This window comes from Columba livia, unplaced genomic scaffold (assembly GCF_036013475.1).
Source record: "Columba livia isolate bColLiv1 breed racing homer unplaced genomic scaffold, bColLiv1.pat.W.v2 Scaffold_134, whole genome shotgun sequence".
NCBI classification, from domain to species: Eukaryota; Metazoa; Chordata; class Aves; order Columbiformes; family Columbidae; genus Columba; species Columba livia.
This window is the reverse complement of record NW_027043030.1, coordinates 290,984-304,371: the sequence shown is the minus strand read 5'-3', so window position 1 is coordinate 304,371 and position 13,388 is coordinate 290,984. Positions and strand designations below refer to the sequence as shown.

At 49.2% G+C, this 13,388-nt stretch overlaps 1 protein-coding gene across 1 annotated transcript; it reads right to left on the bottom strand.

Annotated features, from left to right (window-relative positions):
- Window positions 1–441: 441 nt before the first annotated feature.
- Window positions 442–12,425, bottom strand: LOC135577695 (cilia- and flagella-associated protein 52-like). The gene is made up of 8 exons (XM_065047816.1): window positions 12,402–12,425; window positions 11,109–11,245; window positions 10,459–10,587; window positions 9,452–9,551; window positions 8,880–8,996; window positions 4,755–4,855; window positions 3,635–3,805; window positions 442–3,218 (listed from the first exon to the last, which is right to left on the bottom strand). The coding sequence occupies exons 1-8, from the start codon at window positions 12,423–12,425 to the stop codon at window positions 3,035–3,037; spliced, it is 963 nt and encodes a 320-aa protein (XP_064903888.1). The 3' UTR covers window positions 442–3,034.
- Between the last annotated feature and the right edge of the window lie 963 nt (window positions 12,426–13,388).

Genomic DNA, 13,388 nt, shown 5'->3' with positions numbered 1-13,388 from the left:
AACTCTGCCTTTCTCCGCCAACACGTACAGCAGCTCAGTCCCAACCGTCTCCGTTGGCCTGTGGGTTATTGGTGCAGCTGACCTGTGAAGCTCAACTGAGTTCTCCACAGTGTAATCCACTTGCTTCAGGAATTCGTGGCCATCAACCCCAGGCCTTGGTTTTGCCAAGTGCCCGCTCTCCCATGCTTCATTTTAGACAGCTCTTGATCAGGAAAAACCACCCAGTCCACGATCTATTGCCAGTGGTGCTTTCAAGATCAAAGCACAAAGCTGCTGCAATGGAATAGAAAGGAGCTACCCGTTATTTGTCCTACAGAGAATGCCAGGAAGGAAATACAGAACAGCTCTTTAAAGCTTCGATGTGAAACACGTGCCTGAAAGCACCTCTTTTCCCTGTGCTGGTAACAGCAAAAACCTTTCTGCTTTGAGGCCTTGATCCTTCACACCTTGCACGTCCTGTCCCACTAGTGCCAAACATTGCAATGTCTGTTCACCTCGACATTCCACTAAGGCCAAATCCCAGGGAAAATTTAGACATTTAGACACGGGCATCAAAGGCAGAGAAGAGCTGACCTTCCACGCTTTCGAGGCTGATGCCGAGTTCCCGAAGGGATCTGGATGTCCAGTTGCCACTTGCTCAAAGCTCAGAGCATCCCGATCCCTTCAGCAACCCTGAAGTCACAGCTTCCTGAGGACTGATTCTGACAGAACCATTGGCATCGCAGAGCAGCTTTTTTGTGTTCCCAACGAGTACTGCAAGTGCGCCCCTGCGGTTCTCCTTTCTGCTTAACCAACCTTTAGTTGTAATTCTGTCTCAGCTGCACAAATACAGCCAAATAGAGGGGAGAGACAAATGAACAAAAAGGATGAAGAGCATATTCTGCATTAGAAGGATTTCCAAAACTGCCATGCCAGAAGAAATCGGGGCACTGTTTTACATGATGCCCTCTGAGAACAACAGCACATCTCAAAAGCTGATATCTTTGAACTCAGCCCTTGGCTCAAGCGGCAGCTCAGAACAGCTCCCGTTCTGACTGAGCACTTCCAGGCAATTCGCAGGCCCTGTGATGAGCGCACGAAGCTGCTCCAGGTTTTGAAGCACAAATTACCTGCCCGTCACCTCCTCCGCTAATGATCTGTTTGCAGTCGCTGGTCGCAGCAATTGCCGTCACTCCCAGGTTATGGGCGTTGTTGATCTCGTACATTGGCTCTCCCGTAGCGGGCACGAAGGCGCGGATTTTCCCGTCATTCCAAGCTGATGAACAGAAAGAAAGAGACTGCCCGGGCGCACAGACTTTCCTCACACTGTTGTCGCTCTTTCCTTTCCAAACCAACCCCTTTTTATAAAGAAGTTCCCACATAAGGCCCACGCTGTTAGATCACCAGCATACCCGTGAAAACCACTGTACTGCAGATGAGCCCGCAGAGCTACGGTCCCAAACACACTGTTGAAATGTAATTGCTTTTGGATTCTGGCTGTGGACAAAGTGGTTTGGTAACCATGGGGAGGCTGCACGGCTGCTCTAGGACTGCAGGAGCCCCTGTGTCAGCAACTTGCACATGGCGATGGATGGCAGCTTTCTGCAAATGTGCTCTCCATACATCACAGGTGAAGCTGCTGCACACAACAAGGTTGATATTTTAGAATTAGGTAATTTAAATAAGACTGAACCGCATTCTGGATTGCCGGAATTCACTGATCCAAAGCAAGGTCTCCAGCCCTTGCCTTCTACCCTCACCGCAACTGCAGCACCAGGACAGCGGGGCTGCCAGCAAAGTCCATCGGACCAGCTGCAAGCAAAGAGGCCTTTGGGTGTCGCCATGAACTCCATTTAAACGCTTTCCCAATTTAATCTTCTCTTCGTTTTAACATACTGATGTTTATTAAGTTGAGCAACCACGGCTCTGGACTGACCATCACCTGAAACGATGACCATGCCGTCCCTCGTCACCTCGACCGCGTGGCAGGTGACGTTGGGGACGGTGATTCGCAGCCGCTCCAGACGTTCCGGCGTGTACCGCACTCGAATGTCGTTTGTGGAGCAGGTAACGAACAAGTCCGAATGTCCCCTGGAGAGTTCAGAGAGGAGAGGTAACGAGGAGGGGCACACAGAAACGCTCCTTGCTTTGTCACAGCTCAAATCGGCCTCCAAAGCTCGGCTTTGCTAACCTGCAGCTGGGATCTGCCCCACAGGGATCCCCATGGCTAAGACAAAGGCCTTTTTTGGAGGATCACCTTTCTCACATGAAATTCCCCTGGTTTGGGTTCTCTTCAAAGATTCATTTTAAGGAACAGTTAAAGTTAAACTAAAAGAACTCTTTCTGCTGAAGCTGTGACGTTTATTCCCCATATTCAATCTCTAAACAACTTCATGTGTTATATAGAATAGACACAAAAGTGGGTGTAAAAGTGCTGACTGCCCAGGTTTAACATCAGCCACTAACAGCAGCCTCACATTGTAAAGATGTCATTTTTTATCTTGCTTACTGGATGATTCCCATTCAACAGCGCTGAAGGCAATAGAAATGATGGCAAAGTCTGTTCATAATATACTTGTTATAAACGTTGGAATAAAACAAGACCTGCAGCATTTCAAAAGCCATGGGACACAGTGCTTTGAAATAAGCTCTAAGCCACTCGTCCTAGGGATGCAACAGAAAGTGACATCTAGAAAGGTACCGCGAGCTTTTGTTCAACAGCACCATCAATGCCCAGAAAGATGAACCAGGACAGAGAAAACCGGCACAACACAAGTGTGGCCTCTTTCAAGCCCAGCTTGCACGGGTGCTTTATCAACCAGGATAACATCAGCAAGTGAAGGATTCTGAAATAAGCCAGAGCAGGGAAATTAAGCCCGTATTTCCCCATCAGCAATAGGCTTTGTTCAAGAGCAGGCAACAGATAAGAAGTTCAAACATCTACGCAAGGATGTAGTCCTGTAGTCCTTACAGTCAGCACTAATGGCTGTGACACAGGCGTGTCAATCAGCGGTATCAGCAGCACATCACCCTAAAGCTCCACCTGATTTTCTCATTAGATGAGAAGATGTGGGTTTGAGGCTGGCGGCAGGCAGGGAGGAGCGCTTCCTGCACCCTGCACTCCCTGCACCTCGGTGACATCTGATCCTTTGCGCTGGGCCGAGAAGCGAAGCAATAAAAATACGCCAAAAATGTTCATTTGGATCAAAATCCCATTTTCCATCTGGAGAGATGATCCACTGTGGGTTTAAAAAAACAAAAGAAAGAGTCACGATGCTACTACCCAGGAAGGGAACATTTGCTGTGCGTTCACAAGACAAATGCAGAGCGACCCTGGGACAAAAGGGGGAGGCTGCCATCCCTGCCGGTGCCCAAACATCAATAATTCAGGTCTTTTTACTTATCATCCTTTCTGCAGATCAGTGATTTTTCCAGTGCTCCAACTGAACTGCTGCCTTCTGCTTTGAAGCAGCTGCTCACCGTCACCCCGGCGTTTTTTGGGCAGGTGACAGCATCGCCCGTATCAATCATCCCAACAGATGGTACCAGGCTCTGGGTTCCTGTGGTCAAAGCTGCGCACACAGGCACCCTGACCTCAGCGGCAGCTCCTCAAGCTTCTGCACCAGCCAAATACAGCCCAGCCCGTTATACTCACTCAGGAAAAACAATGTCGTTGACGGCTTCGGTGTGACAGACGGCGACCAGCTCCTCTTTAAATGTAGCGTAGGCACTGCGGTGCATCTGGCCTTTATTTGTCCCTATAAAGAACTGGTCGTCCCGACCTCTACACGTCAGGGAAGTGACAGCACCTTCAACTCGCATTCTCCTGTGCAAAGAAAGCAAAGGTTTGGCCATACACTGACCTCAAGGAACTTTCATTTTCCAGCTTCTCGAGAATTCCACTTTTGCTGTTTCCCCAAAAAGCTCCGCACTAGGCTGTGATATCAAGATGCAAGAGCGTGGGCAGGACTAACATTCCATTCCCAGTCACGTTTCCTACTTCCCATGATCTTGCCCGTCCCACCTGCTGCTCTGCCAGGGCTGGCACAGGCAGCGCTTTGGAGACTTGATTTCCTGCACCAGGGCCTAAGGTAACAACAGCTTTGTTGATATTCTTGCTCAAGTGCACTTCAATATCCCACTTTCAAGGATATTTCCAGACAGTTTAGACCTTCTGGGAATAGTTTCAGTCGTACAAAGCTAAGCTTGCAGAACTGTACACTTGAAGGGGATATTCAAGCAATGGCAAATGAGTAGGTGTGAGCCCAATTTTCAAATCACGTATGGGGAAATGACGCCTGCAGCTTTCTATCTGGTATGCAGAAAAAAGCCTTGCAAATACTCCAGCACTTCCAGACACGTGCCTATCAAATTAGCAGAGCCCTGCTTTACAATCCCATGACCCCCAACAAACCCTTTTGGAGATGGCAACTACTACTCTTTCTCACCCGGCGTAAATAAGCATCATTCTATTGACTTCAACAAATCTGTCTGGCTTGGCATCAATTTAGGATCTGACTCCTACTGCTCCAAAGGAAACAACAGTCATTTACAAGAAAGGATCAGAGGGCACTTCCCTGCAAACGCACGCAGTCATTTTCAGTTTGCTCCAACCTCATGACGCTGGAACCAGACCGTGTATTGTGTCTGCAGGACTGAAAAACTGAGACTGACTTGGATTATGCCTTTCCATAGAAATGATTGGTTCTCATACCGTGACCCTTTTGGAGGAATTGGCACCTCTCCCCTCCTGATTCTTCCATCTACAAACTCACTTCTTTACTTGGAAGTCTGAGCCTGTACAGAGAGCTACAGTCCCTTCTCCGGTGCCGACTATTAAACCTCCTGTCTTCGGCAAAAGCAAAGCTGTGACTCCCTAGGAGAAAACAGGATGAAAACGCAATCGGATGGGAGCAGAGGCTCCTTGCTGCTGCAGCCACGCTGAACAGTACAACGGAGTCTCTACCGGGCTCCCGACGGCGGTGCTTATCTCACTCCAATATGGCTTTGTCAGCATTTTGTCACTGACCTGGGCTAAAGAGTGGCTCTCTAGAGGGAGAAGGGAGAAAAGAGTTATTAATTGCAGGTCTAGATGAACTAATACAGTACGAGGAGCGAGCAAACAGCATTATCTTGGATTCTTCAGAGCAGCTGGGACCACGTACAGAGCCTGACCTCATCGCAGCAAGCGATACCCACATCGTGGAGCGGCACTCGCGCTTTTCCTTCCACGTGTCCTTCATCCAACAGCCACGAAAACAACAGAGGATACAACTCAGCTTCAATGGTCTTTCCTACAGCTCTTTTTAGGATGATCCTCTGCGCCTCAGGCCTCTCTCTCTGCCTGAAAGATGCAATCCCATCTCCCACCTATTAGTAATCAAATACGTTTGTCACAGGAAAGCTTTGGAAATGAGTCAGCCCATGGTCAACACGGGTTTCTGCTGTTACTGAGCAGAGCAGATCAACGGGAGGCCAGCCACTGGAAAAGGAGAAATGCTGTTCGGTGGATAAAGTACCAGGCTACAGGAAAAAAATGCATGACAACAACATCAACAAAAAACACCCAAACAAATGAAAACAGTCCTCAGCCTTCCACAAAATACAAGTGTAAGAAGAGTCAGATCTGCTTCAGTTCTGCCACCTGTGAAGTAATATTACTGTTCCATGTACAACAGATTAATTCTTGAAAATCACCAAGAGACTCCAAGATAGGCTGCCAGAGGAGTGAAATGACTTCTGTGGGGTTAAATCACAGTATCACAGTATGTTTGGGATGGGAAGGGACCTCAGAAGATCATCCAGTCCAATCCCCCATGGAGCAGGAACGCCCAGGTGAGGTCGCACAGGGACATGTCCAGGCGGGTTTTGAATGTCTCCAGGGAAGGAGACTCCACAACCCCCCTGGGCAGCCTGTTCAGTGCTCTGGCACCCTCACTGAGAAGAAGTTTCTTCTCAAATTTAAGTGGAACCTCTTGTGTTCCAGCTTGGTCCCATTACCCCTTGTCCTGTCATTGTTTGCCACTGAGAAGAGCCTGGCTCCATCCTCACGGCACTCACCTTTTATATATTTATAGACATTAATAAGGTCCCCCCTTAGCCTCCTCTTCTCCAAACTAGAGAGACCCAGCTCCCTCAGCCTTGGTTAGCAACGGGATGGACTAAATTGTGTGGAAACAAGGATGCAAATAGTTTTGTTTTGATAAACGCTGTGGTTTTGACTCGAAAAAACATCTGCAAAATACCTCTTTCAGCACTGGAGGTGAGGCTACAACTGAAAATTTCTGCCGTAAAACACGAGATCCTACGTGTGTCCAGCGAGCACTTGTTGACAGTCCAGTGACAAGGCGTGATTTGTGTGCAGAGATGTGCAGGGGGTGGGCGGAAAGGGAATCACAGCACGGAGCTGGGAAAGAGAGCTGGAAAGTATGAGAGGGGATCTGTGGCCGAGGCACTGACAGTAACTGCAGAGAAAAACGTCCCAGCGCCTTCCCAGTGACGGCAGCAACACGGGTTTGCCCTGGTGAATTCCCCTCCTCGGGCACAAGGGAAGCACATTGGGAAGAGCGAGGGAGAGAGCAAGAGGAGAAGGGGTGACGGGGCTGAGCGCGTCTGACCGAAAAGCCTGTGAACAGGAACGCCTGTTTGAAGCGGGAGGGGAAAGGAGGAGACTGGGAGGACTCCTCGCTATTTCCATCCAACGGGAATGTCTCCTTTTCTCTCCCGGCTCCCCCAATGACCAGTGCCACATCCTAAGAAGCTGCCACCACATTACAGTAACAAACCCAAGCTGAAGCCAGATTAGCGCCTACCAGCTCAGGGCTCGTCCACAAGGCTGGCAGGTGGCTGTGATGAGACCCACTTCTGGATCTTCCCTTCTCCTCAACACCTTGTCAGCCTCTTGCACAGTCAAGGGGCCTGTTTTCCCTCAGCTTTTCACTCTCAGAAGCCATGTCAGCTGGAGCTCATGATGCTCCAAAGGTCTCTGCCACAAACTGCCGTTCCTATGGATCTGCCTTACGATAAAACCCCTCACAGTACGCACTGGACTGTGGTCTGGCTTTGAGCCTTGGCTTTTTCTTTTGGACCCCCAAACGGCACAGCATCCTGCTCGTGACCCTGCCTGACGGCTTCTTTAGCAGTGCTCTCAGAAGTGTATTTTTGGTGAAGTTTTGTTTCAAGTGCATTTGGCACCTTTCCCTCAGCCCTGAGGACACGGGAGTTCAGGCCCTCGGGTGGCTTCAACCAGGGGCTCTGGGCGAGGTGCACGTGCTGCGAGATGGAGAAGGACTCAAAGCACGCAGGCATCGGAAGGGGAGGTGACAGTCACCAAGACCTTGGCCTAAGAGACAGCACAGAGCAGCCACGGGTCCTGCGTGGACGCAAAGCCCTGCAGGGGGGCAGCCGGACAAGGGGCTCAACCGCGGCCAGTGCGGGTGTCCCCACACGGGGACACACCTGCAGCGAACTTACCATTGCCAGCAGGAAACAAAACACATCCATTCCTGTCCTTTAAGAGGGACACAGAGAAAAACTACTTGCATTCCTACAATATAAGTGGGAAAAACAAGTAATAACTTCTCCACCCTTCTGGAACAGATCAACATTGAACTGTATTTCAAAGGATTCAGCGGGTCCAAGTTATCCCGGAGACATGGGCCTGCATTTGTAACGCAATAAATATTTCATCTGGAAGGGGCACGTACATGGTTTGGATGCACCTGTCCAAGCAAAGTTCAGGAGGTTGAGAGAAACAAGCCCAGAGGAGCGTTTTCTTTGGGGCTGACTGCTGAACTGCTCTTACAGCCCCTGTGGGCTTGTGCTGCTCTCAGAGCAGATCTGCTGCCCCGCAGGACAGCGGCCCCGCGGCATCCCCACCAGCACAGCCGGCCCTCCCGCGGCAGCGCTGCCCCTGCTGCTCGCTGCTGGGCGTGCTGCTGACGCAGTCGCAAAACACATCCCAGCTTAGGCAAGGGATAGACCGAGACGCTACAAGAAGCCTTTTCTAGCACCAAATAACGAGAAATCAACAACAAGTGTTCTAGCTGGTGCCGATTGTTTTATCATTACAGCTGCCTGCATGCAGAATTCTTGTACGACCACAGGTCAGAAGCTCCTTATTCAGGAGATAACTCCTGTTTGAGGATGCTCAGACCCACGAGTCCCAATTAGAGACAAAAAAAAGCTCAGTTAAAAAAACCCTTGGGGTTATGAAGTCAAGAACTCAGAAGTTAAAAAGCAATAGAATCAATGTACCCTGTGCAACCTTGTTTTGTCCAAATTGTGCATACGCGTTACAATAAACTCTTGAATTACATTATTTATACTGCCTTTTTCAGTAAGATCTCTGCCTCATCAGTGGCAGAATCAGAACAGCAAAAAGACGAAGGGAAGTGGGGGAATGGGATGGGGAACAAACACAAAAAGAAAAGTTCAGTCCAGACAGTTTAACACATTTGTGAGATCTGACTATAGGACCTTACAGCAGTAAGTGCAGGAAAGCCTCTCAAACAAGCGCTTCCACCAGCCTTCCCAGGAACGTCCTCTGTCTCACTCCAGCTTGTATCTTCTTAAAAGAAGCAAAAAAGTCAGGAACTACTCCATTTTTATTACTGCTTTTCACTTCCTATGACGTTTACCAGATTAATTGTACAAGAGTTTGTGGGATGACACACGAGATTCAAGTAAAACCCAAATTCTGAGCCAAATGAAGCTCAACGAAGGCGGGACAATGGGCTCAGCCTTCAGCATCAAGACCGAGACACAAGGAACTGACAGCGCAGGAAATGCGTTAGTCTGAGAATCCGCTTTGTGATGGTTCTCCCGCAGGTTGCTCTACCTTCAGTCACTGACAAAGAGCAGGACAAGGACAGAATTGGAGTCACAGAGCTGCTACTCACCATGCTCAACTTCTTCTTCTGGGGCCCACAGGCAGTCAGCACCTTGCTGCTTGTGTTCACTTTCAGGACATCTCCACTCGTCGTGCCAAGATCAAAATCACCATCATCGTTTGTCATCTATAAGAAAGCATAAAGAAAAAGAGATCACGGTCTGGATACTGAGACCCGTGTCCCACGCCTGACACTGGGCTGCATCAACAGCTTTAGTTCAGTGGATTGCCAAGAGTTCACCTGGGGGAACCCAGCCAATGTTTCTGTTCCATCACACGCACAGATCCAGAACACTGCTGAACGCCAGACACTTTCTAACCAAATCTAGATCATATTTGGAAGCATAAAAATCCGGGTGCCGGAGCCCGTGACCGTAATACGTGCTGCTTCTCTTGAGGAGCATCCAGAACACTCTTTCCCAGAGGCCGTGGGAGATCAACGGCCATGGCCAATGCTGAGGAACTTCACTGCTGTCACGCGCTTGGGACCAACATTTCCAGCATTATTAGAGAAACTCGTGGTTTTTCTCTAGTCTGTACAGAGTTTCTTAGTTTAGCAAAGTCATCTTGGCTGAAACGTACCTGAACACACACGGGGATTCCTCTCAGCTGCCCCGCGTAGCATTCAGATGGATGGATTGTTTTAGTTGCTGTGTCGAGTTCCCACACTCGAATGGTGAAACTATAAGAACAAATAGAGTGGGATCAAACCCACAGATGCAGAAACCTCCAAGTTTTTTCAGTGCTACAAGAAGTAAAAAGCCTTCACAAGGCCCATTATTCTGATCTTTCAATACGGAGAAAAAGAACAATATCAGAGAAGTCTCTTATGGAAACTTTTTCCGGGTAAATCAAAAATCTTAAGGCTTCAGCAAAAACATATGTGAGGACACTTTCAACTCTTTTCTAGTGCAATTTAATTGACGATGTCAGAGACGATGTCATATCTTTAAGCAGAGTCACCCTTACATTTACCCAAGTGCTAAAATTGCAAAGGCGAGCACTCATAAGTGCGAGTGCAGCCAAGAGCATCCAAAGCCGTCCCTGATGTACAGGGAGGTGCAGGCCCTCAACGCGTTTAAACATCAGCCTGGATATATGGGCGCTGCCGCAAATCCTTGCAAAACGCGACGTTTTGTACAACTTTTGTTACAAGCCAGTGACCAACTGTACATCACATCTGGTGAGGACAGGAGATCATCCAACGACCGGCAAGACATCACTGTTTCGACATTAATTGGCCATTGTTCAGGGGCACTCATTGACTGCTTTTCTTGTGTAAACACTGGCAACTAAATATGTTAAACACTGCACGGGGAATGCTGAGTACAAAATCCTGCTATCAGGAGCAGAAGTGACGCACGTGGGCCCCTGTGTGCTGCTCTGAAAACATATTGTCACATGGAGAACAAGCAGAAATGCCTTAAAGCTACAACCTGACGGGTATTCATGAGTCCATTCAGAGTAAAAAGAAACAACACAAGCACACAGTTGCTTAAGTTTCCTTGTAGTTCAATAAAGACTCTTTGTCAAAGGAAATAGGGCCAGGGGTTCTCTCGCTCTGCTCGTTCCTCTCAACAAACCCTTACTTTCCAGCAGTGACAAACACCTCGTCCCTGCAGCTGGAGCACATGACGACGTTGGCATTGCCGGCGCTGCGCGGCGAGGCCGGGCTCCCGCACACAGCCTCTCTCTTACTGACGTCCCACACCATCACCCTGCAGGAGAAGAAAGCCTTGAAACAGCTTCGCTTTTTGACACTGCTTGGAAGTCAATTACTAAAAAACAAAAGCAAGACAAAGCCTATTGTCCTGCAGTCTGTTCCTACCAGGACACACAACAGAAGTAACTTTGTAGAGATTCTACCCAAGAAAAAACTTGTCACCAAAGTGTGGAATTGCAGTTTACATCCCCTGCTCCTGAAGCAAGGCTACGTGGATTTATCAGATTCCTTCTGCGGAGCACGACTCAAATCATACAGAATCACAGAACAGCTTGGGTTGGAGGGACCTTCCCAGCTCCCCAGTGCCCCCCTGCCATGACAGGGACATCTTCAGCAGCTCAGGGTGCTCAGAGCCCCGTCCAGCCTGGCCTGGGATGTCTCCAGGGATGGTTCAGCCACCACCTCTCTGACCAACCCGGGACAGGCTCTCACCACCCTCCCTGGAAAAACGTCTCAGGCCGCCCATAGAATCTGATTCTTGTCAAAAATCTTGTGCCAAGAAGCGGAAATCCTTACCTGCCGTCGTCCTGGCCTCCCAGGGACACAAGATAAATGCCTCTGGGCGAGAACGAGAGTCCCTCGACTTTGCCCTCGTGCAGCGAGAGCCGAGCAAGTAACTCCTGCTTTGGGAAATCCCAGAGGATGACGTCTGCCTGCGGGGCAAAGCAGAAGGGGGGGATGGCAGAGCATGAGCTGTAACTCGCAGGATCAGGGAGAACAACGTTCTCTGGCAGGAAAGTTGTTCGAAGGAGCCCAGCCCAAGCTTCTCTGCAGCCCTGGGCACCCCTGACACAAAGAGGCTTCAGACTGGGTGCTGTAAGAAGCATTATTCCAGCTGAGCACTTGAGTAGCTCTGCTTCATTTCAGCACCTACATTTACCTGAGACACTGAGTATTTGACTTAGGTTTTAAAATACTGAAAGCACTAAAACCTGATCCCTTCCAAGTGTCTTGAGGTCTTTCAAACAGGCAAAAATAAAACTAAAAGAACTTCAGAGGTCTGAAAATGCAGGTAGGTACCTGTCAAGGGCTTTGGAAAGTCCTAAGCAGCTCTGGATGGTGCCACAGATAACAGGACTCCCGGATGGTGCCACAGGTAACAGGACTCCCGGATGGTGCCACAGGTAACAAAGTTCCAGAGACGGAAATTCCCAGCGTGTGAACGAGCGTATAACATATATAAGCACACACGAAAAGTTGAGTGGTGTGCCTGTTGGCGGAACTGAGCTTCCCCCGGTCACCCAGCGCTGTTTTGCCTAATTACCGCTTGCTAAATAAAATCCATTGATTGGCTCAAAATCAATTTATTGGCTCTTATTTTTAACAAATTTTGGTGCCGTGACTCGGATTAAGGATCTCTGGGAGGGACTCCTAAACTTCAGGGAGGCGCCCCGTCCCGTTTTCAGACGGCCCTGGAGTGGACGGAGGATCGCCCTGAAACCTTCACCTCCGAACCCTAAATTTCGGTAATTAGGCAAAAGAATTGAACCCCGTAAACCTTTGTGCATGAAGAACCGGACGAAGACCCCGGGGAGGGTAAGTATAGAAAGCAATTCCGTTCGGTTGGGGTGGGTATCCTGGAGTGTGCATGAACGAGACGCCCCCCCGCTTGGGGAGGAAGCGAAGTGAGTGTGGACCCTGCCGTAAGGCAGGGCGGGACTCTCTAGTAGTGCGGTTCTCATAGCCCGCGAGGGCGTGAGCCACGAACGAGGGGTGCGTGTGTGTGTGAAAAGAAGACACTCCGGAAGATGGGACAGAGGAAGAGCAAGCCTTCTGATCCCATGGGGAAGGGACCCAAGGAGAGGTTACCGGATATTCCCCGAGATTCCCCATTGGGCCTTATGCTCAAGAACTGGGAGGGTGCAGCTTGCACGCGAAACAAAGGTAGGGAAAAAATGGTTTACTATTGCATACATGTCTGGGGAAACCAGCAGATTAGACCAGATCGTTTATTTTGGCCAATTTTTGGGTTATATGAGAATTGGATTTGTCAGGCCCTAAATCTTTACCAACGGCACCAACAAGGGCCGGGCGCTGACATTAAGTGGCCCCAGCAGCGCCCTAACTGGGATAATCAAAACCCGGAACACAGGGGCCATATGGGAGATCTCCGCACTATAATCGTCCAAGGGATTAAGGAATCTGTCCCTCGAGGGCAGAACATAAATAAAGCCTTTAAAGAACAACAAAAGAAAGATGAGACTCCCACAGAATGGTTAGAAAGACTAAGAAAGAGCTTGCAGCTTTATTCTGGGATAGACCCTATGACACCAGTCGGGCAAGCCCTTTTAAAAACACAGTTTGTGGCGAAGTCATGGCCGGATATTAGAAAGAAGTTAGAAAAGTTGGAAGATTGGCAAGAGAAAGGGTTGGACGAGTTGCTAAGGGAAGCACAGAAGGTTTATGTGAGAAGGGAGGAAGAGACTCAGAAGAGGCAAGCTAAAATGTTAGTAGCGGCAGTTGGAGAGGGACAGAGGACGGCTCCACAGAAGGGAGGGCCACCACGCATAGGTGGGAATGGGCCACCTCAGGGAAGCCAAGTCGGACTGAAGGATTTGAAGGAAATCAAATGTTTTTACTGTCAGAGGAAGGGACATATGCGAAGGAGCTGTAGGAAATGTATACAGGATGAGAAAATGTATTTTGCTGAGTAGGGGTGTCAGGGGCTCTATTTGCTGGGGACTTCTAAAACAACAGAGCCCTTGATAAAATTGAAATCAGGTCCCCAGCACCAGGAGATGGAATTCCTGGTAGATTCAGGGGCAGAAAGATCTACTGTCCAAACTGTGCCCTGGG